At 60.9% G+C, this 19,934-nt stretch overlaps 3 protein-coding genes across 3 annotated transcripts; 1 reads left to right on the top strand and 2 right to left on the bottom strand.

Annotated features, from left to right (window-relative positions):
• Positions 1–813: 813 nt before the first annotated feature.
• On the bottom strand, positions 814–3,862 carry CAPG (capping actin protein, gelsolin like). Its single transcript, XM_088179857.1, is given in 7 exon segments — positions 814–1,286; positions 1,694–1,731; positions 1,733–1,850; positions 2,256–2,339; positions 2,341–2,416; positions 2,493–2,665; positions 3,819–3,862. Coding segments are annotated over 7 exon segments (882 nt in total). The 3' UTR covers positions 814–937.
• Positions 3,863–6,269: 2,407 nt separating this feature from the next.
• Positions 6,270–13,672, top strand: AEBP1 (AE binding protein 1). The gene is made up of 21 exons (XM_014891352.2): positions 6,270–6,578; positions 6,702–7,112; positions 7,367–7,438; positions 7,928–7,999; positions 8,111–8,197; positions 8,739–8,843; positions 8,948–9,037; positions 9,541–9,606; positions 9,686–9,760; positions 9,841–9,950; positions 10,026–10,165; positions 10,254–10,338; positions 10,413–10,557; positions 10,646–10,734; positions 11,037–11,160; positions 11,233–11,429; positions 11,719–11,898; positions 11,968–12,307; positions 12,396–12,535; positions 12,609–12,708; positions 12,787–13,672. Exons 1-21 carry the CDS (start codon positions 6,323–6,325, stop codon positions 13,335–13,337), a joined length of 3,435 nt encoding a protein of 1,144 aa, XP_014746838.2. The 5' UTR covers positions 6,270–6,322; the 3' UTR covers positions 13,338–13,672.
• POLD2 (DNA polymerase delta 2, accessory subunit) lies at positions 13,634–19,927 on the bottom strand. Its single transcript, XM_014891402.2, has 11 exons — positions 19,811–19,927; positions 18,980–19,227; positions 16,400–16,521; positions 15,687–15,810; positions 15,488–15,602; positions 15,122–15,320; positions 14,929–15,009; positions 14,463–14,620; positions 14,222–14,349; positions 14,046–14,147; positions 13,634–13,948 (listed from the first exon to the last, which is right to left on the bottom strand). Exons 1-11 carry the CDS (start codon positions 19,846–19,848, stop codon positions 13,791–13,793), a joined length of 1,473 nt encoding a protein of 490 aa, XP_014746888.2. The 5' UTR covers positions 19,849–19,927; the 3' UTR covers positions 13,634–13,790.
• Between the last annotated feature and the right edge of the window lie 7 nt (positions 19,928–19,934).

Genomic DNA, 19,934 nt, shown 5'->3' with positions numbered 1-19,934 from the left:
GACAGGGATGATGTGGGCGTGAAGTGGACAAAGGCAAGGGGATGACAGGGCATTGTCATGCACAGGGGCAGCATGACATAGGCTTGGGGATGGGGTGGACATGGGCATGGTACAATGATGTGAATGGCTGGCATGGAGAGGAAGATAGCAGGGGCTTGGGCAGGGTGTGAGCATGGCAATGGCAAAGGGATAAGTCTTGGGGATGGCATGGAGATGAGCCTGGCATAGGCATAGTGTGGGCAAAGACATAGGGATATCACAGCAGTAGAGATGTCACGGGCTTGGTATGTGATGCACAAGGATGTGAATGCCAGCAGCATGGGGATGGGATGGGATGGACAAAGGCGCAGGGACAGGGATGGCACAGTGACAGGGACAGCTGAACAGAGCGCAGCCATTGCTGGGAGCTGGCACAGCTGCACAAGCCTGGTCACACCCCGGGTCAGGCACTGCCCCATGGGCACCTGCTGCTCATTTCCAGCTGGTGAAGAACTGCATGTCACCTTGTGTCCCCATCCCTGGGCACCTTTCCAGATGAAGACCATCCCACCAGTGCCATTGTCCAGCACGAAGCAGTCATCAGGGCAGAACAGGCTGGTGGCCACCTGGGTCAGGTCCATGCGCCTAACTTATCTGACACCTGCCCGTGGAGGGGACGTCACTGCAGGGTCGCCTGGGGCCTCTCCAGCCCAGGGTCCTCTCTCTCCCTCCCAGCCACTCTGGCATTGCCCATCCTTGCCTGCTCCAGGGCTCCCATGGTGTTCCCTGGCCATGCTCAGTTCCATATGGCTTTCCTAAGGGTCACCAGAATGTCCCTGGGCCATGTCCAAACTCATGTGCTCCTGGGGGCCGTCATGGTGTACCCTGGCTGTACCCAGCCTCATGTACCTCCTGTGCCCAGCATGGTGACACTTTGGTATGCCCAGCTCTGGTGCCATTATGGTGTCCTGCCATGTCCTTGCCTTGTAGAGGACAGCTGCCCCTGTGTGTTACTCTGGTCAGCCACCATGTCCTCCTCAGGGCTGCCCTCCTGCAAGGAGGGCTTGGGGCCTAGCACCTGCTGGGGGATGAGACTGGGGGGGGCATGGAACCACCCCAGGGACATCCAGATGCCCCTCTCTGCCCAGTGGGGACATACCTGGACCAGCTCAGGTGGTTCCTTGCCATCAGCCACAATCTCCAGGTGTGCTTTGCCACTGCGCTCACTGTCCTGACTGGCAGCAGCCAGCTCCTGCATCCTGCTGTGCTCCAGGACATTGCTTCGGGCCCCACACCCGACAACGAGGGTCTAGGGGCAGGGAGAGAGACAGTGGTGATGGAACTGCCCCATAGTGGCCCTCAGCCCACCTCGCCCAGGCTGGGGGTGGGGCAACTACTGGGACTGAAGCTGGTCCAGGGAGATGCCATGATGGGAAGATGGGCACTCCAACCACCCAGCATCCCTATGGATAGGGAAATGCCTTAGTGGCCACTGGAAGGACAGACAGACACCCCAAGTGGAGGACAAACAGCCAGTCCTGTGCAGGGACAGGTGCCCCAACGAAGAGGGACATGCCAGTGAGCTGATGGACACCCCAGAGGACAGAGGAGCACATGGGACATGTATTTTGCCCCACACCTGGTGAGAATGGTCTGGGGACTAGGGATGGCAACAGCGGGGAGTGGGACAGTGGGGTCAGGCGCCCTCCAACCCCTCTGTCCCAGGTCGAGGAGGAAGCAGTCACCAGTGTTTGAAGCTGGCCCAGGACAGGTCCCGCTGGCTCACCCAAATCTTCCCCTTGCCCTTCATGTGGTAGAGTTTGGGCACAGGACCGGGACTAGGCTGGGCACACGTGAAGGCTGAGGCCACGCTGCCCTCCGGCCGGCACAGAAGGGCTCAGCACCAGATGGGGGTGACGGCCACCCAGCACAGACACTGAGCAGCTGGAGGGGATGCAGAGCACCCCATGGCGGTGCCGAGCCCGTGGTGGGGTGCCCAGCACCCAGTGCTGAGTGTCTGGTGGAGGTGCCCAACATCCAAGAAGGGTGCTGAGCACTCAGTGCAGTGCCCAGCACCCAGTGGTGCTGATAAGAACCAACACAGACATGAGCACCCAACAGGGATGCTGAGCACCTTCTGGGGGTGCCCAGCACCCCACGAGGGCTCAGCGAGGATGAAGCAGAGCGCTGAGGGAGCCCAGTGGTGATGCTGGGCACCGCTCTGGGGTGCTGGGAGCCTGGTGGGAATGCTGAGTACTGGGAGCACCCCTGGGGACCTCCAAAACCGGTAGGTGAGGCCGCGGGGGAAGCAGTCCATGCCGAGGTCGGACTCGTTGCCCTGAACCTCGCGGTGGGTGACGGCGCTCGCCCAGCTGCGAGCTCAGCTGGGTGGAGAGGAGGGCACAGGCACCCCGCTAGTCCTGCGGGGAGTCCCAGCCTGGGGGAGCCAGGCAAGTACCCAACCCCAGCTGGCTCACGCCATCACACAGCCCCTCCATCCCCCCTGTGCTCACCCACCCACAGGTGGAGGTGGGCTTGCTCCTCGAGCCCGTTGTGCAGCACCACGTACGTGTCCCCCGAGAACACAACGCCCAGGGTTGCCTCGGGGACCTGCACTGGCCGCAGCTGCTCCACCCGCCAGACGTGCAGCCCCAGGCTGGTGGCACCGGGGCCGAAAGGGGAACCACTGTGGGGCGGCGGGTGGGGTCAGATGGGAGCAATCGGGGGGATGGGGGGAGTGGGGAAGGGTACCTTTTGGGGAGAGTGGTGCACATGGCAGTGAGGCTGTGGAGACAGAGGGATAGAGGGCCAGATAGACTTGTGGATGGGGAGACACCGTGAGATGATTGCAAAGGATGGAGAGCCAGGAGGGAAGTCAAGGACACCCCAGCAGACAGATCAATACCCAGAACGACAGACGGACGCCCCAACAGACACTCTGAAGGACAAGTAGACTCCCTGATAGACAGACACCCAGAAGGACAGACAGAAACACCAAGAGACATCCAGAAGGGCAACTGGATGCCCAGATGGACACCTAGAAGGACAGACAGACACCCCAATGCATACATGGACACCACATGAGGTAGATGGACACTCCAATGGGCTGACAGACACCCCTACGTTCAGATGGACACCTATGGGTAGGGGGAGACTCCCATGGACAGACAGACAACCCAATAAATGGACACCCAGGAAAGTGGACAGACACCTCAATAGCCAGAGGTGTCCTGACATACAGCCAGAAGGACAGACGGACCCTAGGAGGGTGGGATGCCCCCAGGACAGACAGACCAGCGAGGAGTACAGCCCATGACGGACAGACGGACAACTCGACAGCGCCCCCCTCCGAGAGACAGACGGACGGACCCCCGACAAACGGACGGACGGACGGAGCCCCAAGAGATTCCCCGACAGCGCCCGGCTCCCTCCGAGGCTGCGGACGCCTCAACAGCCGGAAGGCGCCGGGAGTGACTCAGGCGCAGGAAAGGGTGTGGACGAGGGTGGCGAGTGAGGGAGGGGAATGGGGGGGCGCCAGGACTGGGACTCCCCGGTGGGAAAATGTGGCTTCGCGTGCGGCCCCTCGTACTGGGGCGGGGGAGGGGGGAAAGAGCCCTGGGACCCTCCCCCCCCCCCCCGCTGGGACCCCAACCCTACTGAGGACCCCTTCGTCATGGGACACCCTCCCTGCCTCTACAGCTTGATGGGACCCCCACCCCACTGGGATCCGTCTTCACACTGCTGGACTCCCCATTCTGCAGACCCTCCTGAGGGACTCCCTCCTCCTGAACCCCTCCTCGATGCTGCTGGACCACCAGACTCTCAGGGGATACCCCCACCCCATTGCTGTGACATCCTCCTGGATCCACTCTAGGATCCCCATCCCGCCGGGACCCTTATGGGACCCCTCCACCCTGACGACACCCTACCCCATCCTACTGGGACCCCCCCTTTCCAGGCCCACCCACCCCTCCCAGGACCCCCATCCCTCCTGTGCCACCTGTGGGCCATTCGCCCTGGGGTCCCAGGCCTCTGGCCCCCTGCCAGGGGCTGGGGCAGCTCTAGGGGTCCGGGGGAGGTAGAATCTGTACTGAGAAGAAGGGACTATACTGGGCATGAAGATAATGCTGGGAGCTTTAGTGGGTGGGCTGTATGGGGGTGGAGCTGAACTGAAAAGGGGCTGTAGTGGCTGGGGGACTGTACTGGATGGTCTACATGGGACTGGGATTGGAGGAGCTGTACTGGGAGCTGATACTGGTGGGAGGATATGTACTGGGAATGGTAGGGTTGTACTGGGGGAAGACTGTAGAGTGGGGAGGGAAGGGAATTGTACTCGGGGCTGTGCTGGGGGAGCCATAACAGTCTGGGGAGGCTGCAGTGGGAGTAGGAGTGGAACTGGAACGGGGGCATTCCTGAGGGCTGCACGAGATGGAGTAGGGGCTGCAGCAGAGGCACTGGGAAGTCACTGGGCTGCACTGGGAGGCACAGGGAAGTGCAGGTGGGGCCCCCCAACTCCCGGCAGGCTCCAGCATTGCTGGACAGTGAGTCATGGCTGAGGGAGCCACGCGTGTGACTGGGGGGGGTGGTCACGCATGTGACGATCGCGGGCGGCCTGAGCTGCCACGTGGCCCTGCCGCCACTGCGGCCCAGGGAGCCTGCAGGGCCCGAGCGGGTGGGGGACACCCAGTGCCCCTCCAGCATCACCCCTTGCACCCCCAGCGCCCCAGGGGGCACCCTGGGGATGCACGCCGCAGCCTGAACCTCAACGTCGGGGGCGGGGGGGTGTCACACGTGTAATACGTGTGCACTGCGTGCAGAGCGTGTGCACCGCATCTCCTGTGTGTGCTTCCTCTGTGTGCGGCAAGGACAAGGCGCTGCCATGCATGTGCAGGGTCTCACGTGCAGTGTGTGAATACCATGTGTGCAGGGTCTCATTTGCAGTGTGTGTATACCATGTGTGCAGGGTCTCATGTACAGTGTGTGTATACCATGTGTGCAGGGTCTCACGTGCAGTGTGTGAATACCATGTGTGCAGGGTCTCATTTGCAGTGTGTGTATACCATGTGTGCAGGGTCTCATGTACAGTGTGTGTATACCATGTGTGCAGGGTCTCATTTGCAGTGTGTGTATACCATGTGTGCAGGGTCTCATTTGCAGTGTGTGTATACCATGTGTGCAGGGTCTCATGTACAGTGTGTGTATACCATGTGTGCAGGGTCTCATGTACAGTGTGTATATACCATGTGTGCAGGGTCTCACGTACAGTGTGTGTATACCATGTGTGCAGGGTCTCACGTGCAGTGTGTGAATACCATGTGTGCAGGGTCTCATTTGCAGTGTGTGTATACCATGTGTGCAGGGTCTCATGTGCAGTGTGTATACCATGTGTGCAGGGTCTCATGTACAGTGTGTATATACCATGTGTGCAGGGTCTCATGTACAGTGTGTGTATACCATGTGTGCAGGGTCTCGTGCAGCGTGTGTGTCTGTTCTGAGCGCCAGGTCCATGTGTGGTGTGTGTATGTTCCGTGTCCATGTGCAGTGCATGTTCTGTTGGCTGTGCATGTCCCACATTCAGTGTTTTAACACGAGCAGCATGTCCGTGTGCTGTGCCTGCGGTGTCACGGACGCGGTGGGTGTGCGCCCGATCCCCGTGCAGGCGCAGCGCTGGGGTGTGAGGCGCTGTGCCTGTGTGTGCTGCAGCCGCGGGGGTGCCGGGGATGTGGGGTACAGGGAGTACCGGCGTGTTCCGTGTGCCCGCCCGTGCTGGGAGTGCGGTGTCGGTGCCGCTGCTGCGGGGCAGCGCCAGCGCCCGGCCGGGTGCCAGCCCTGGGGCCAGGCCCTACACGGCACGTGGGGCACAGCGGGTGGGGCTGGCACAGGATCGGCGCCAGTGCCGGGCTGGTTCCCACGCCGTGCAAGGGCTGATGCACGGCCAGCCCCTGCAACCCAGCACAGCGCCGGTGTGCCCTTGGTGCCAGTCCCGGTGCCAGTGACGGGACCAGTACAACGCGAGTCCCTGGCAGTGCCAGTCCCGGTGCTAATCCCGGTCCCAGTCCCGGTCTTAGTGCCAGTGCCGGTGCCAATGCCAGTGCCGGTGCTAGGCAGCGCCAGTCCCGCGCGGTGTCATGCAGGTTCCCGGCAGTCCCGGCCCCGGTGCAGTGCCAGTACCGAGCCGGCCACAGTGCCACTGTCGGTGCCCCTCCCGGTTCCATTCCGGTCCCGTTAAGCGCCAGTGCCGCCTCGGTGCCGAGCGGATCCCGCCCCCAGCCGCAGCACCGCCCCCAGCCCGCCCGTCCGGGGCTCTCGGAGCTCTCGGGGAGCGGGGCCGGTGCGGAGAGCGATGGTCCCGGCGGGGCCGCCCCGCTCCTGTCTCCTGCTGACGGCCGCGCTGCTGCCGCTGCTGCCGGTACCGGCACCGGGGGCAGCCGCGGGCCCCCCCGCGCTCACCGACGCCGAGATCGAGGAGTTTCTGCGGGGCTTCCTTGGACCCGGGGACGGCGGGGACCGGGACGGGGACCGGGACGGCATTGAGCTGGGCTTCGACACCCACCTCGGCATCGGCACCGGCACCGGAACCGGCACCGACACCGGCACCGGTGAGTGATCGGCACCAGGATCCCAAGGGGAACGGGGGTGGTGGGATGGGGGCACCCCCCAGCCCGGCCCCGCCCCGCTCACTCTGCCTCGGGGTGGCTGCCCCCCCGCTTCTGTCCCATCAGGCTCTCCTGGGTCTCTGACGGAGCCTGAGAAGCCCAGGAAGGGGAAGAAGGAAAAATCCCCCAAGAAGCCCAAGGAGAGACCCCGGGGCCCAAAGAAGGATAAGGATAAGGTCAAGGACAAGGACCGGGACAAGAACAAACCCCCCAAGAAATCCAAGGAGAAGCCACTGAAAGGCTCTGAAAACCCACCAAAAGGCTCTGAAAAACCCCCAAAAGGCTCCAAAAAGCCCAAGGAGAAGCCACCCAAGGCCACCAAGCCCTCTGGCAAGAAGCCACCAGTGCCACCAAGTCCCCCCCCTGAACCACCCCCAACCCTGCAGCCCTCACAGGGCAAAGAGGATGAAGAGACACCCGATTTCCTGGAGCCTTTGCACAACAAGGAGGAGGAGGAGGAGGATGGAGGTGTCCGAAGTGAGTTTTGGAGACACCCATCTTGCCATTAGTGGGGTTGGGATGGGAGGTCTCAGTGCAACAGAGCATCATCCCAAATCCTGCTCAGCGGCCCTGGCAGCACCCTACAGCTGGCTGGGATTTGTCCCCTTGGGTTTCCCCTCTGTCCCCCCGCTTTCCTTCCCATGGGATTTTCTTCCACTATGGGGCTAGGGGGGGCCAGGACAGAGGCCTGGGGAGGCCACCCCAGCCCCTCACTCTGTCTCTGTCCCCAGGAGAGCTAGAAGAGCCACCAAATGAGCGCTGGGGGCTGGGCCGAGAGGGCTGGAACCCTGAGCCCCACCCAGGTGAGTGCCCAGTCCCCTGGGCCACCACCCTGTGTCTTGGGGACACTCCTCTGCAGGCCAGGGCCACCCCTCTGCACCCTGGGGCTATCTCCTTGTGTCTTGGGACCACCTCCCTGCCCCCAAATGTCACCTTCCGGCACCCCAATTCCATGTCCCAGCTCCCCAGGACCATGCTACTGTAACATGGGCCACCTCCTTGTTCCCAAATGCCACCTTCCTGTGTCCCAGCACCATCTCCCTGAATCCCAAATGCCATCACCTTGCACACCAGGCCCACATCTCTCCTCCCTGGTGTCACTTCCCTGCACCCCACTGCACTCTGGACTAATTCCCTGCTCCCAAGTGTCACCTCCTATGTGCCCCAGGGCCATCATGCTAACCTCAGGGCCTCCGCCCTATTCTCAAGTGCCACCTCCCTGCTCTCTGTTGTCCCCTGCTTGCATCCCAGTGCCACCCTGTGCCTCTTCTCCATGTGTCCCTTCTCCGCAGAGGTCCCGGAGGAGCCGGAACCCCCGACTCTGGACTACAATGAGCAGCTGGAGCGGGAGGACTACGAGGACTGTATGGTGCTGGGGTGTGGGTGAGGGGCCACCAGGGCCCCTGGCCTGCAGCAAAGGATGGAGGGCATGTCCTCCCCCGCTCTCACCACAAAGCCACCCTCTGTGTCCCCAGTTGAGTACATCCGGCGGCAGCAGAAGCCCCCCAGGCCTCCGAGCAGGAGGAGACCCGAGCGGGTCTGGCCCCAGCCCGAGGAGACACGTATGTGGGAGGATGGGGACATGGGGGGCTGGCACTGCTCAGGGTCAAGTTGGGGGACAGTCCCCAGCCTTGGGAACCCAGGGAAGCAGCATTTTGGGTTAGCCTGGAGCTGGGTTGAACATGGGGACAGCATAAGATATGCAGGGGCCCTGTAGGGGTGTGGGGATCACTTGGTGGCACGGGGGTCCTGTGGGATGTAGAGGGGTCTTGTAGGACACAGAGAACCCTGCAGGGGCACAGGGATCCTGAGGGGGCATAGAGAACCCCGTAGGGACATGGTTTTCCCATTGGAGCATGAGGGATTCTTGGGGGGACACTAGAGGTGTGGGGATCTCTTAGGGGTCTAGGCACCCATGGGATACAGAGGGGTCTGGTGGGGACATGGGAACCTCACAGTACATAGGAACTTGAAAGGGAAATCTGGGTTCCAGAGGGTATATGCTGACCCCATAGGGGACAGAAGGCACCCTGCAGGGACATGGGGACCCCCTCATTGCCTCCCCATCTCCAGCACGGCCCCTTCCCCCCCTCTCCCAAGCAGAGCCAGAGGAGCCCCCCCTACAGCCCCTGCCGCAGCCCCCCTTGCCTGGCCCAGTGACTGAAGGGGACTATGGTGAGGGCTTCGAGCCACCCGACTATGATGACTGTGAGTGATGAACTGGGAAGGATGAAGCACCCCAGCACCCCCAATCCTCCCTGCCCCTCCTGTCTCCAGAAGGTTGTCCTAGCCCCCCACCTTGTGCCCTCCAGGGACTTACGGGCTGCCCCCACCAACGAAGCCCCACGAACACCTGGACAAAGAGGACAGGATGGAGACAGACGAGGAGAAAATCAGACCCTGTGAGAGGGGGTGGAGGGGGCTGGACAGGACGGGCAGGGCCCCGGGGGGACAGGCATGTGCCCATGGTGGGCATGTGTGCACCAGGGTTGATGGCAGAGCCGCAGGGAGGGTGGCATATCCCTGGGCTGGGTTCCATCCCCATGGTGGGTGTCAAATCCCCACAGCAGGTGGCACGTCACCAGGGTGGGTCACAAGTCACATGGTCAGTGGCATGTCCTTGGGGTAGATGACATATCTGCATGGTGAGTGTCACCTCCCTGGAGTGGATGTCACATCACCAGGATGGGTATCATGACTTCGGGGATGGTGGCACATCCCTGGAGTAGGTGGCATGTCTCTGGGTGAGTGACATGTCTCCATGGTGAGTGTCACATCCCCAGGGAGGTGGCATGTTCCCAGGGTGGGTGTCACACCCCTTGCATCAGTGGCACATTCTTGGGGTGGGTGGCATGTTCCTGGGACTAGTGTCACGTCCCTGGGGTGGGTATCACCTCACCAACAGTGAAGCCCAAGAAAGAGGAGGAGGAGGAGGAGCGCTGGGTGGAGGAGAAGGGCCAGGACCGCAAAGGTGGGTGCCAGCCCCCATTCCTGTCCCCTCACACCTGTCCCTGTCCTTGCCCCCCTCACTGTGGCTTTTCCTTTCCCAGGAAAACCCAAAAAAACAGGAGGAAAGAAGTGGGATCCAGATGAGGAGGAAGGGGCCCCTCCAGCAGAGAAGAAAAGTGAGTGTCACCATTCCTGGGGTGACAGGGACACCGTGGTGGGGGGAAGCCCATCACACCCTACCCCTTGTTGTCCACAGGGTGTCCCCCAATCGGGCTGGAGTCCCATCGCATCGAGGATGACCAGATCCTGGCCTCCTCCATGCTGCGTCACGGGCTGGGTGCCCAGCGTGGCCGCCTCAACATGCAGGTGAGGGTCACCCCCAGCAGCCACCCCACAGGCCATGGGGACACCCCCACCCACATCTCGCTCACTGCTCCCCAGGCGGGCACCAATGAGGAGGATTTCTTTGATGGGGCATGGTGTGCTGAGGATGACAGCCGGGCACACTGGCTCGAGGTGGACACTCGTCGCATCACCATGTTCACTGGTGTCATCACCCAGGGCCGTGACTCCCAGATCCAGTATGGGCATGTGGGGGTGCAGACCGGGATGTGGGGCAGGGGAGCAGCATGGGGACCCCTGTCCCAACCTGTCTCTGTCCTCCCACAGTGATGACTTTGTCACCAGCTTCTATGTGGGCTTCAGCAACGACAGCCAGCACTGGGTGATGTACAGCAATGGCTATGAAGAGATGGTGGGGACCTGTTCTGGGCGGGTGACATGGGAACAACGAGGAGCCTCTTGGGTGCATCTTTCCCTCCTTGACAGATGTTTTACGGCAATGTGGACAAGGACACACCAGTGCTGAGTGAGTTCCCTGAGCCAGTGGTGGCCCGGTATATCCGCATCTACCCCCAGCGCTGGAATGGGAGCCTCTGCCTGCGCCTTGAGGTCCTGGGGTGCCCCCTCTCTGGTAACAGTCCCCCCGAAGCAGTCTGGGGGCCATGGGGATGGGATCTCTGCAGCTATCCCCCACTGCTGTGTCCCTGTCCTCTCCACAGCTGTCAGCAGCTACTACACCCAGCAGAACGAGGTGACCTCCACGGACAACCTGGACTTCCGACACCACTCCTACAAGGACATGAGGCAGGTGAGCACTGCTGGGGGGTGGGCAGATCCAGCAGGGGGTGGGGGCCTCTCTGGGGGATGGAATTCTCTCAACAAATCCATTGAGTGGCATCCTCTGTGGGGTTGGAACACTCATGGTTGTAGGATCCTTCATGGTGGTGGGATCCTCTGTGGGGTGGGATCCTCCATGAGGAGTGGATGCTTCTGTGGTGATGGGCACATCTTTGGGGCATGGCATTCTCTGTAGTTGTGGGCACTTCCGTGGTGGTGCAGGGTGTGGGGTCATCCCCCCAAGCACTGCCCCCATCTCTCCCCACCCTGCAGCTGATGAAGGTGGTGAATGAGGAGTGTCCTACCATTACCCGCATCTACAACATTGGCAAGAGCTCACGGGGGCTGAAGATCTACGCCATGGAGGTCTCCGACAACCCGGGCGAGCACGAGACGGGTGAGGGAGGTATGAGGGTCTGGGGGTCCCCAGCCGTGGTCCCAGGTGTTTGTTGACCCTTCCCGCCTCCAGGTGAGCCTGAGTTCCGGTACACAGCGGGGCTGCACGGGAATGAGGCACTGGGCCGGGAGCTGCTGCTGCTGCTGATGCAGTTCCTGTGCAAGGAGTACCAGGATGGGAATCCTCGCGTGCGGAGCCTGGTCACCGACACCCGAATCCACCTCGTGCCATCTCTCAACCCTGATGGCTACGAGCTGGCCCATGAGGCGGTGAGGGGGCGGCAGGGTGGGATGGGCCATGAGGCAGTGAGATAGGACAGTGGAGCAGTGGGGTAGGATGTGGAGTGTTGGGGTGAGCTGTGGGGCAGTGGGATGGGGTGGTAAAGCAATAGGATGCAGCCCCTCCTCACAGCTCACCACTGCTCTGGCTGGCCGCAGGGCTCCAAGCTGGGCACCTGAGATGTGTCAGAGAAGGGGGTGGAACCTGGAGCAATGGGATGGGACACGAGTGGTGGGATGCAGCCCCCCTGGACTCACCAGTGTCCTGGGCTGCCTGCAGGGCTCCGAACTGGGCAACTGGGCACTGGGCCATTGGACAGAGGAAGGCTTTGACCTCTTTGAGAACTTCCCAGACCTAGCCTCAGCGCTGTGGGCAGCCGAGGAGAGGCGGCTGGTGCCCCACCAGTTCCCCAAGCACCACATCCCCATCCCAGAGCACTACCTGTCCGAAGATGCGGCGGTGAGTGTGGCACAGGGCACAGGGGCATGGAGAGGGTGGCAGAGGGTGACACCTGTGCCTGCCTCACAGGTGGCAGTGGAGACACGGGCTGTCATGGCATGGATGGACAAGAACCCCTTCGTACTGGGAGCCAACCTGCAGGGTGGGGAGAAGCTGGTGTCCTTCCCCTTTGACACGGCCCGGCCCAGCCCCCCAATGCCAGCAGCCGCCCCTCGTCCCCTGGACTATGAGGATGAGCACCCCGAGCTGCAGCAGACACCTGACGATGCCGTGTTTCGCTGGCTCGCTATCTCCTATGCCTCAGCACACCTCACCATGACCGAGACCTTCCGTGGGGGCTGCCATGCACAGGACGTAACCGACGCCATGGGCATCGTGCAGGGTGCCAAGTGGCACCCCCGGGCTGGCAGTAAGTTGGAGCCAGTGGCATGGCTGCCCCATAACCCAATCACTGTCAGTGAGCAAGCAGCTGGGTGGGCATTTCTATGCTCTTGCAGGTATGAATGACTTCAGCTACCTGCACACCAACTGCCTGGAGCTCTCCATTTACCTGGGCTGTGACAAGTTCCCCCATGAGAGTGAGCTGCAGCAGGAGTGGGAGAACAACAAGGAGTCTCTGCTCACCTTCATGGAGCAGGTGTGTACTGGGACATGGCCACAGCTGCTCCACCTGTCCCACAGAGTTCCACTCATCCTTTTTCCTCACCCAGATCCATCGAGGAATCAAGGGTGTGGTGACCGACCAGCAGGGAGAGCCCATTGCCAATGCCACCATTGTGGTGGGGGGCATCAACCACAACATCAGGACAGGTAGGTACTGTGAGGTGCTGGCAGGGTACTGGGAGCACTGCACTGCCCTCACCCCACCCTGCTGTCCCTTGTCCGCAGCCAGTGGCGGGGACTACTGGCGCATCCTGAACCCGGGCGAGTACCGTGTGTCAGCACGGGCTGAGGGCTACAACCCCAGCGTCAAGACTTGCCACGTCCTCTATGACATCGGGGCCACCCAGTGCAACTTCATCCTGTCCCGCTCCAACTGGAAGCGCATCCGAGAGATCATGGCCATGAATGGGAACCGGCCAATCCGCCGCGTGGTGCCTGGCCGGCCCATGACGCCCCGCGAGCGCCTGCGCCTGCGGCTGCGCCTGCGGCACCGCATGCGGCTGCGGGAGCAGATGCGGCTGCGGCGCCTCAACGCCACCATGGCCACCAGCAGCCCCACGGCTCCACCGTCCACCACGGCCCTCCCCTTCCCCTTCAGAAGCACGGCCTACACACCCTGGAGCCAGGAGCCACCCACCGCTGGCACCTGGGAGATGGACACTGAGACGGAGGTGGTCACCGAGCTGGTGACAGAGACGGAGGGCTGGGAGTTGCACACGGGGACAGTGCAGCCCCTCACCACGGCTGAAACCTACACTGTGAACTTTGGGGACTAGGGACACTTCACCCCTCGTTCTGCTTCAAGCCACGGTCGGACGCTTCAGCATCCACTTTCAACATCTTCCCTGAGCCCAGGCAGCTGTTCCAGGTGGGCTCCAGCCCCTCACCTTGCGGCTTTTAAGGACTGCAGGCACTGTCGCCAACAGCTGGGTGCTGTCAGGGACATGCTACCCTATCCTTCAGAGCTAGGGTGGCAGCCCACTGTCCGTGTTCCAGTCGGGTGGCAGGAGTGGTACTGCTCTCCTGGGCAGGGCCCATGGAGGCAGGCACAGCCTTTCTCCCCTCCATACAGTTTTTGTTACACAAATAAATCAAGTTATATTGGTATGAACATCTTGTCCCTCCAGTGCTTCCCCAGCTCTGTCACCCTCCCAGAGGACAGACAAAGGCAGTGAGTGCCTGGACCCCTGGAGGAATGGGGACTTGTGGAGTCTGTGCCCTCCCTATGGTCAGTGTCCAACTTCCATATCCCCGTCCTCGCTGTCAGCCCCAAAGCCAGAGAAAGTGATGGGCTGGCAGGTGAGGTCGTGCAGGTTGACGAGGCAGGCGGTCTGCGTGGCACTGAAGTCTGGCACCGTCACCAGCAGCACCCGCTGCCCCTCCTTCCCTGCAAACACAGGTGGGCGTCAAGCAGAGGAGACCCCGGCAGACCGTGGCGTGGGTTCCCAGCCCCTGCAAGGATTTGGGTGTGCTGCAAGACTCACCTTGGAGCAGCTTGGACTGGAAATGGGGTGCATTTCCACAGAAGTAGACGTGAGGGCACTCGGTGAGGATAAACGGGTCAGATTTGTAGAATGGGTAACAGCCTGGGGAAGATGGGAATTAGGGGGGGAGCCCCTGGGAAAACCCCCATTCAACAATCCCCCAGCCCGCACCATACCTAGGGTGTCTGGGGCCGTGGGGCTGATGTGTCCTGCCAGTAGCGTCCACTCCAGGATCTCCAGGTAGTCGTCCATGCTGCTGTATTTGAAGATATCACTGATGTTTTGCCCTGACGTCCCCAAAAACCTACATTATGGGGGAAAGAAGGGGTGCTTTAGATGCTGGACGTGCCAGGACATGTCACATGGTCCCATGCCACTGACAGTCACCAGAGCTGGTAGCACACCAGGTTTGTTTACCTGACACCATCCAGGCTGGCCTGGTAGGGGTTGGTGACGAGGTGCAGAGTGGCATAGGCACTGGCCAGGGGCAGCATGCAGCGGTGCAGGGGCTGCTGTGGCAGCGTGTAGTTGGTGGGGTCAAACTCGCCAGGCATCACGTCCACAGGCACGGAGGTCTGTAGGTAGAGCGACGATCAACCGGGTGGCTAAAGTGCCCTCCAAGGGGGCTCAGAGCAAAGCCCTGGTGTCACTGCTGCTCCTTTTCCCCAGGACACGCTGCTTGGCTTCACAAAGGAGGCGAGATCCCAGGAGAAGGATTTGGAGCTGGGCTGTGATCTGCCTCCCCATGTGGGGTGCTCAAAGGGAAGTTGGGTGCTGGGGAAGGGGGTTTTGCCACCCTGCACACCAGACTACTACCCCACCTCAGGAACAACACTCCCTCCCCCAAAGGAACCTGATTCCCCTGCCAACCTCGAGCACTCACACAGAGCTGCAGCAGGATCTCATCTAGCATCTTCACAGCCTCTACACTTGCAGCCTGTGTCTTCTTGGTCAAGTACTTGGCCTGGGTGAGCAGGAAGACAGTGAAGGACAACCCTGCACCCCCTCTGTCCCCTCCCCACATCCTCCCAGCACTCCAGGAGCACGGTGAGGCTGCAGCCCCCTCCTTGCTGTACCTTGTTGATAGTGTCTCGGCTCTGTGTGTTCTGGCTCAGCAGATTCCCAGCCAGAATGACACGGGTGATGTGGGCAGCACAGCTCTGTTCACCCTCTGCACCCAGCTGCCCCGTCACCACATCCACCAGCAGCTGAGTGCTCAGCAGGGCCTCCCCACTCACACTGCCCAGCCCCAGTCCCGAGGCCAGCAGCACAAACCTGTATGGATGGAGAGTCACCAGCCAGTGTGTCACCCTCCCAAACTTAGGGGCTTCAGAGAGTGGGGACAGGGGGCCCAGACCCCCCTGCCAGTCCTCTTGGTACAAGGGGCTCAGGGACACATCAGGGACACAGGGCCAGCCCCAGCCCTGCTGCTGCTGACTCACCGGTCAGAGCTGGGCCCATTCCAGGGCAGTGGTGGCGGCAGGTCAGCAAAGCAGTGGTCCTCCACCAGGAATCTGCCGTCGTCCTGCTCGCAGCCATACACAGCCAAGATGGTTCCTACGGGACAGTAGGCCTGGTCAGGTCAGCCCTGGCCAGCCCCTGCAGGGTGGGTGCCACCACAGAAGCACCACTGTCCCTTACCTGTCACCAGCCTCTGTACATCAATGGCTCCTTCCAGCTTGATCCGCTGCAGCTCATCCTCCAGCATCAGCTCATCAGAGGGTTGGATGTACTTGGGCAGGGGTGGCTGAGGCACCAGGTTGTGCTGCGAGAACACAGGGACAGCTCAGATGGCCTCAGCAAGGACCAGCAGCCCCAAGGACCCTTCCCAACCCCAGCCTCCATCACCAGAACAGCCAACACGCAGCTGGGGGCCCTGACAGCTGGAACCCCCTGGATGGTCCGGTTTCACCGAGCACTGCAAAAGCATCACTGAGCAAGAGTGCTGGAAAGCAGCGGGGGGGGGGGGGGGGGACGGACAGATGCACAAAGGGTGGGTTTAGATTGGATATTGGGAAGAAATAGCCTGTGAGGGTGGTGAGGCCCTGGCACAGGTCGTCCAGAGAAGCTGTGGCTGTCCCAGCCATGGATGGGCTTTAAGGTCTCTTCCAACTCAACCTGTTCTGTGTTTCCATGATTTCATAAGGAGCACACACACAATGACACCAAGAGGTGGCACCAAGGCGGCATCCAGGGACAGGCTGGGCACAGGCCATCCTGCTCAAATCTCAAACAGTTCCCTGGCTACAAAGAGCACAGAGAAGCCATGGAAACCCAGCTGAGCTCTCAGGTGTGCTGGCACAACCCTCTGAGCTGTGTGGAAGAGGAGGAGGAGGAGGGGGTAACCCCATTACCTCTTCACTGATCTCCTGCAGGATGGAGGGCTGGAGCTGCATGGACTTGAACAGCGTCCCCACCACGCAGCACTTCTCTCCTGCCTGCAGCTCCGAGAGCTTCCGCAGCGCAATGCCATCCCCTGTGGAGAGACGTGGGTCAGTGGCCTCGGGGTGACAGTGGGCACAGGGCAGGCCTAGCGGGGGCAGCTGAAGGGCCCCAGCAACGAGGCCAGCAAAAAGCGCTGGGGAATGTTGGGAAGCCTCCTGCTTTTCCTCGAGGCAAGGCGCCGAACAGACATGTGTGGGCCAGATGGGGCCGAGGAGCATTCCAGAGCCTGCAAGCCTGCAGGCATTTCCTCTGTGCTGGGGGGAAAGCTGGGTCATGACGGTGTATTTAGCTTCCAGCTACAGCTCTGCCCAGGAAAGGGTCCAGGATGCAGTACTCCTGCCCTTGGGCATGGGGGGCTGCTGTTCCTGCTCTTCATCCAGGGGATGACCCAAATATCCTATTCAGAGCTGACAGGCAGGAGATCACTCAACACTCCCAAACCTGATCTCTGCCAGGGCCAGATCCTCTACCCCAGATCCCTGCTGGGATTCAGGATCCCCATCATATCCAGAGAAGATCCTGGCATGCTGACAGATCCCTGGGCTTTAGGCAGGGATCCACAGGGGATACAGGCTGGGAGAACCTCAGGAGCTGCAAGAAACATCGCAGCCCCAGCTGCATCCACTTTGTGGCTGAGGAGCAAAAATCTCCCTCACCACAAAGTGAGCCCAAAACTTCTTACCCCACCCCCGCGGACCCAGAGGTGCTCCACCCCCATCCAGTGTGTGTCCTCCCATCCACTATGTGGCTGTGGGACTGCCATTCCCCATTTAAACTACGTTGTGAAGTCTATCCTGAGCCTCAGGGCTGGAGAAGAGCACGGAACCTGCTCCTAGTCTCCTCTCCCGAAACAACACTGCCTGTGCCAGCTCCTCGTCCTTTCTGGGTAACATTTCTCCTCCCAAAAATCTCACTTTGCTCATCACGCGCTGCTGAACGTGATTCTTGTCCCAGGGAGAGCATCCTGCTGCCATCCCTGGCACCTCACGCTGGAAACATGGATTCCCGAGCCCAGGAATGCAAACGCTCTGAGTCAGAACAAAAACAATCCTGTTGAAATTTCTTATTTTTGGCTCAAACTCCTCAAAATGTATGTTCAGGGGGAGGGGGTTGTGCTCTCCAGATTTTTGCCTGCAGGCGCTTCCTGCTGGGAGACAAACCCCAAAATCTGGTCCCATCCCAGGACTTCAGGAGGTGGAGCTTTACAAACCATGGGGTCCTGTCACACTTGGCAAAGTCTGGGGTGGCCAACCAAGGAATGACATCTGCCATGAGAGCAGCACTGGCTTTGCTTCCGCACAGCCCACGGGGCTGGGGAGAGCACAAGAACAGGCATCCAGACCAAAAGCTTCCACTGAAGGGGCTTTTGCCCATAGAAGGGCAAAGCTGAAGGAAATTCGATCGCAGGCCATGCCCAGGCCGGGGGGGGGGGCAGAGCCTCAGTATTGCTTCATCCCGTGGATGGAAACTCTGAGCACGAGGGTCTCACCCGCAGAACCACAACCCCCCAGCCAGGAAGCAGCCCCCTCTAGCACCTCTCACCCCCCTGCACCCCACTTCCTGGCCAGGGCTGCCCAGCCTCAACCTGACAAACCTCACACTCAATTCCTGCTCCCAGAAGTGTGTGGGTGACATGACAAAGACAACTGTGCTCTCTCTGCCCGCACCCCCCCTTCTATCTGTGATGGGGAATGCAGTTTGTCCCAAGGTCAGAACTCCAGGTAGGAGCTGCAGCAGGATTATGAAATAATCCAGCTGCAAATTATCCCATTATTACTGTGCATCCCAGAGCTGGGGGGGCTGAGCTGTTTTGTCTGGGCTCTGCTGCACATCCCCTGTCAAGGTTGGAGACTGGCAGAACTGGGTACACTGGAGCTGCTCAGGCTGCATGAAGGTTGTGGGTGGATCCCAGCCAGGCAGGGATGGACTACTCCCAACAGGGATGGATCTGGCCCCCAGGGATGCCTGCAGGGTACATCCAGCCTGAAGACGGAACATTCACTCACTTCTGGACTCCAGATATAAATCTGGTCAAGCACAGAGATAAAATCTGAAGGCAGCTCCACAGATGTTTGTTGCCAAGGCCACCACTAACATATGTTCCCAAGTTCCACATCTATACAGCTGTTATTTGCCCCCAGAGATGGGGACTCCAGCCCTGGGCAGTCTGTGTCAGGCCTGGACAGCCCTTTCCATGAAAGAATTTTCCCAATATCCAATCTGAATCTCTCCGAGTGCAACTTGAGATCATGTCCTCTTGTCCCGTCCCTTGTTTCCTGGGAGCAGAGCCTGATCTCCTGCTGGCTGCACCCTCCTGCCAGGAAGTTGTGCAGAGCCAGAAGGTCCTCCGTGAACCTCCTTTTCTCCATGCTGAGTCCCCCCAGCCATTCCTGATGCTCTAGCCCTCTCCCAGCTTTGTCCCTACCCCTAGACACACTGCAGCCCCTCAGTGTTTTTCCTGGTAATGGGGGGGGTTCCCCATGGCTCACCCCAGCAGCTCCGTGCACGCCGCTCCAGGCCCGGCCGCATCCCGGCAAGGCGCACGGCGTAGATGTGAGCATACTGCCGGGAGAAGCCACGCTCACCCAGCTGGAAGGGCTGCGAGCAGTCCGAGTATCCTGACACAGGCACCCTGGGGAAGGTGGGGGGCTCGGCCGACGGGGGGGCCAGCAGCCCCTGCGCCATGGGGGCTGCCTGCTCTGAAAACATGGTGGGATGTGGGGGTCTAACACTGGGTCTGGAAAATAAATTTAGTGAATTAAGGATCCTGGCTTCCAGCCGGCCATCACTGTCACCCCAAGACACAACAGTCCTCCTGAAAATGATCTTCCCCACCCCCAAAACACAAACCACGTCCGGGTCTGACCCTCCCTCTGCACATTGCAACACCTCAGGCCCCCTTCCTCCCCTCTCATCTTAACCCAAGGCATCTCCAAACTCATCCTGGTGACTGCACCATCCCATCCTCTCCAGAGCAGGATCCCTGAAATCCCCACAAAATACACCTTCGCCATCGGATTTCCCCATGACCTCCTCTCCCAAATGGACCCAGACCCTTCATAGATCCCCGGACATCCCAGGCACTAGTGTCCCCCCAACACATCCCCTCTGGCACACTCCTCCTCCCCGTGGCACCAGACCACCCAAACACCCCCGAGGACACAACAGCGTCCCCTCAAACCCCCAACCCTAACGCCCCAACCCCCGTCAGGCTGCAGGGCCTCACAGGATCCCCCTCAGGCCCCTCAACCGGGGTCTCCCCCCCTCCGGAATGGGGATATCCCCTCGGTCGCCGCCCGGGGCCCGCGCAGGTGACGTACAGGGGAGGCGGTAGGAGGCCGAGGGGCACCGCCGACATCAGACCCCGCCATCCGGGTGGGGCTGCGGCGGGAAAAGGCGCGAACACTGCCAACCGGAACTTGTGTGATCGCGCGGCGGAAGTGA

This window comes from Sturnus vulgaris, chromosome 28, assembly GCF_052056855.1.
Source record: "Sturnus vulgaris isolate bStuVul1 chromosome 28, bStuVul1.hap1, whole genome shotgun sequence".
Taxonomy (NCBI): Eukaryota; Metazoa; Chordata; class Aves; order Passeriformes; family Sturnidae; genus Sturnus; species Sturnus vulgaris.
Note: the sequence above shows the minus strand (reverse complement) of the source record. Positions and strands in the feature narration are given on the sequence as shown.

Bases quoted from the DNA above. Each gene is read 5' to 3' on its own strand.
- POLD2 (XM_014891402.2), bottom strand. From the start codon at position 19,848: ATGTCGGCGGTGCCCCTCGGCCTCCTACCGCCTCCCCT. The intron at 15,603-15,686 runs GTAAGGGACAGT...ACTGTCCCGTAG, and splicing joins TGTACAGAGGCTGGTGACAG to GAACCATCTTGGCTGTGTAT. The intron at 14,621-14,928 runs GTGAGTGCTCGA...CTCTACCTACAG, and splicing joins AGATCCTGCTGCAGCTCTGT to ACCTCCGTGCCTGTGGACGT.
- AEBP1 (XM_014891352.2), top strand. From the start codon at position 6,323: ATGGTCCCGGCGGGGCCGCCCCGCTCCTGTCTCCTGCTGACGGCCGCG. The intron at 11,161-11,232 runs GTGAGGGAGGTA...TCCCGCCTCCAG, and splicing joins CCCGGGCGAGCACGAGACGG to GTGAGCCTGAGTTCCGGTAC. The intron at 12,308-12,395 runs GTAAGTTGGAGC...ATGCTCTTGCAG, and splicing joins GTGGCACCCCCGGGCTGGCA to GTATGAATGACTTCAGCTAC.